Here is a 2,845-nt window from a genome sequence, read left to right as displayed (position 1 = left end):
ATTCGGTGGATGACGAGCTCGGCAGTATGTGAACAAATCTGGTGGCACTGACAGAGAAAATAGGGGAAACATGGATCACTTGCTCGCTAGTGGGGTAGGTCGAAGGCCGGAGAGAGAAAAGAGGAGTGAGGGTTAATTTAGGAGAGAGGAATTAGGCGAGATTATGGTTATGTGCCCATGCAAATAAAGGGAGGCGAGAAAAGGGGAGAGATTTTGCTGATATATCTGGTGCGTGGGATGAAACATGTATAGTCCGCCGATTGCTTCCTATCAGACGTATGGTAGGGAGTGTTTCTCATTCTTCATATCGCTTCTACAAAACTTTCCTTTTGATGCATAACCATCTGTAGCTGAGTTAAATTCCACAATTTCCATCTTTTTTTCCCACTTTTTCGCTTCTAAAAGCTTCTCTCAGTCCCTTCATGGCCTTTTCTTTCCATAATTTCTAAACATCACGGAGCGCAAGTTCATGTACTTTCAGTGCAATTGACGCTTCTATATAAACTACTCTTTCTCTTCGTTCTATAATGTAAGACATTGTTTAGGTTAACATAGCTTGTAAAAACGTTTTATATTGTGGGACGAAGGATCACACTTCAAAGTACACTGTGAAAAAGAAAAGCACACATCAAACTACTGTATCCCCAATGCCCGCTTCCTTCCCCACAAACCGAGTTTGTACACTCGAGGTACTAAAAACAGGTCCATTTGGACCCCTCGTGGCAATCCTACGCTCTGCTCTGAAGTCTGAAACACCTACTTACTGAATATACTGACCACCCAGTGGTCGCTGGTTCTACGTGCACGGACGTACGGGTACAGTTTTCCAACAGATGAACCTTCAACTTGAACAGATTAAATAAATCTCAGAACGCCGTGATTGCAGCGGGCGTCGTGCTGGCCACCGCGGCCGGGAAGATCCCCTGCCCCGGCGATAGAATCGCTCGCGGGTCGTACGTGGACTTGAGCGCGGCCACCCTGCCCCATTTCGCCCCGAAGTGCCGCCTCCAGCCGTCCTGCGATGCGTGGTGCGGCAGGTACTGCTTGCACCCGATGCCCGCCCGGTCGCACAGCTCCAGCACCGCCTCGTTCTCCCTCTCCAGCCGCTCCAGGTCGCCGGCGGCCACCGCCGAGCGGAGCAGCCCCACGGCGTAGAACACGTCCTCATCGGGCGTCACCACCGTCATCCGGTCGTCCCACCTGTCCCTGTTCATGGGGTACATGAGGATGAGCCCCACGGGCCTGGTGTCCCTGAGGACGCCGTCGAACACGCCGGCGGCGAAGTCGTGGATGCGCGACCTCGGGACGAAGAGGTTGAGCCACGGGTGCGGCACGTCCCACGCGCCGGCCGACCGGAGCTTCTGCTCCTCCTGCCCGACGCGGTCCAGGAACTGCACGTACGACACGTCCCTGACGAACGCGAACCCCGGGACGAAGCTCAGCTCCTCCAGCAGCGCCTCGAGCTTCTGATCCACCGTGGCAGCAGAGCTGTCGTCGTAGTACATCGCGCCCTCGATGTAGTACACCGCGGCTGATCCGGTGCCCAGTGCGAGCTCGGTAAGACGAGCGAGCTCCGACGCCGAGAAGAAGGACGACGACCTCCGGCCCTCCGTCAGGGTCCGGTTCAGCTGGACCTGCCCCTCAACGTAGTCGAACCCGGCTCCTCTTGAAATGAGCAGCTCTTGGTCAGCGGTAAACCGGTGCACGTCCGTGTAGGCGAGGCGCACCCACTTGACCCGTTTCGGAGCACGTTCGAGCCCGACCCGGGCCCTGGTTATCACCCCGAACTGGCCCAGCCCGCCCAACGCCCCGTAGAACAGGTCCGAGTTGTTGCCCGGGGAGCAGGTGATCATGTCTCCCGTGCCTGCAGCGAACAAAGATTTAGTTATTTAAAAACAAAATGTCGCTGCACTCGTGTGCACTAGTTAATGAAGAACAAACGACGTGGTACACAGAATGCGTGCCACTAGGCAGAAAACCGGTACCTGTGACGACGTCAAGCTCGTGCACGTTGGAGATCTGCGGGCCGTGCCGGAACACCTGCCCGCCTATGCCGGCGTTGGAGAGCGTGCCACCGACGGTGATGCGGAGGTAGTCGGTCCACACCCGTGGTGTGAGCCCGTGCTTGAGCGTGGCATGGAGGACGTCGAACCACAGCTGCTCGCCGCCGACGTCCACGTACATCCCATCGATGGACACATTTACACGGTGACCATGGTCACCACGCCCCAGCGAGGGCATGTCGACGACAATGCCGCCTGGGGCGAGGGCCTGTCCCCTAGAGGAGTGCCCTTTTCCACGCGGCGCCACCGTGAACGGTGTCTGCTGGTAGAGTGAAAAGCGGATTAGAGCAGCTATGTCGGCGGGGGAGACCGGGTGAAAAACACCATTTGGGGTGGCCTCCACAATGTGGCCAAAGTCTGAGGAGGCTCTGACAGTCAAGCTCCTGTCGGTATGGATTTTCGACACAATGTCAAGAGCTAAGAGATCATCATCCAGAGCGCCAAATGCCGGCGCTCCAAGATGGCCGATCGTGGAGAGAAAGCTGGTGAATATGAGAAATGTGGTGAAACGAGCTATCGGCATGTTTCTGCAATAGATGTTTGGCATCTGAGTCGTGTAGCTTGAGTTTGCTACTTGCATGAGTTGAAGGAGATATTGGTGTGTGCTCTCATGTCAAGAACTCCTACATATTTATAGTTGCACCCGGCGATGCACCTAGAGCTGACAAATGCCGGCAGGAGCGGGGTGTTGCTAATTGTTTAGGTTTTGAATATTCCTAATTGACTTCTGCCAAAGACAAACAAATGGTCCTAAAAATAAAGCATGGTCATAGGCCCCTAGT

At 55.1% G+C, this 2,845-nt stretch overlaps 1 protein-coding gene across 1 annotated transcript; it reads right to left on the bottom strand.

Moving 5' to 3' along the window:
* Nucleotides 1–866: 866 nt before the first annotated feature.
* LOC123158090 (cytokinin dehydrogenase 10-like) lies at nt 867–2,586 on the bottom strand. The gene is made up of 2 exons (XM_044576217.1): nt 1,986–2,586; nt 867–1,864 (listed from the first exon to the last, which is right to left on the bottom strand). Exons 1-2 carry the CDS (start codon nt 2,584–2,586, stop codon nt 867–869), a joined length of 1,599 nt encoding a protein of 532 aa, XP_044432152.1.
* Nucleotides 2,587–2,845: the final 259 nt, after the last annotated feature.

The sequence above is a fragment of the Triticum aestivum genome, chromosome 7B (assembly GCF_018294505.1).
Source record: "Triticum aestivum cultivar Chinese Spring chromosome 7B, IWGSC CS RefSeq v2.1, whole genome shotgun sequence".
NCBI classification, from domain to species: Eukaryota; Viridiplantae; Streptophyta; class Magnoliopsida; order Poales; family Poaceae; genus Triticum; species Triticum aestivum.
This window is presented reverse-complemented; position numbering and strand designations above follow the sequence as displayed.

What these genes read in the sequence shown, in the direction of transcription:
- LOC123158090 (XM_044576217.1), bottom strand. Translation starts at nt 2,586, where the DNA reads ATGCCGATAGCTCGTTTCACCACATTTCTCATATTCACCAGCTTTCTC. An exon ending in CGAGCTTGACGTCGTCACAG is followed by an intron (nt 1,865 to 1,985) that starts GTACCGGTTTTC and finishes TGTTCGCTGCAG; the next exon opens with GCACGGGAGACATGATCACC.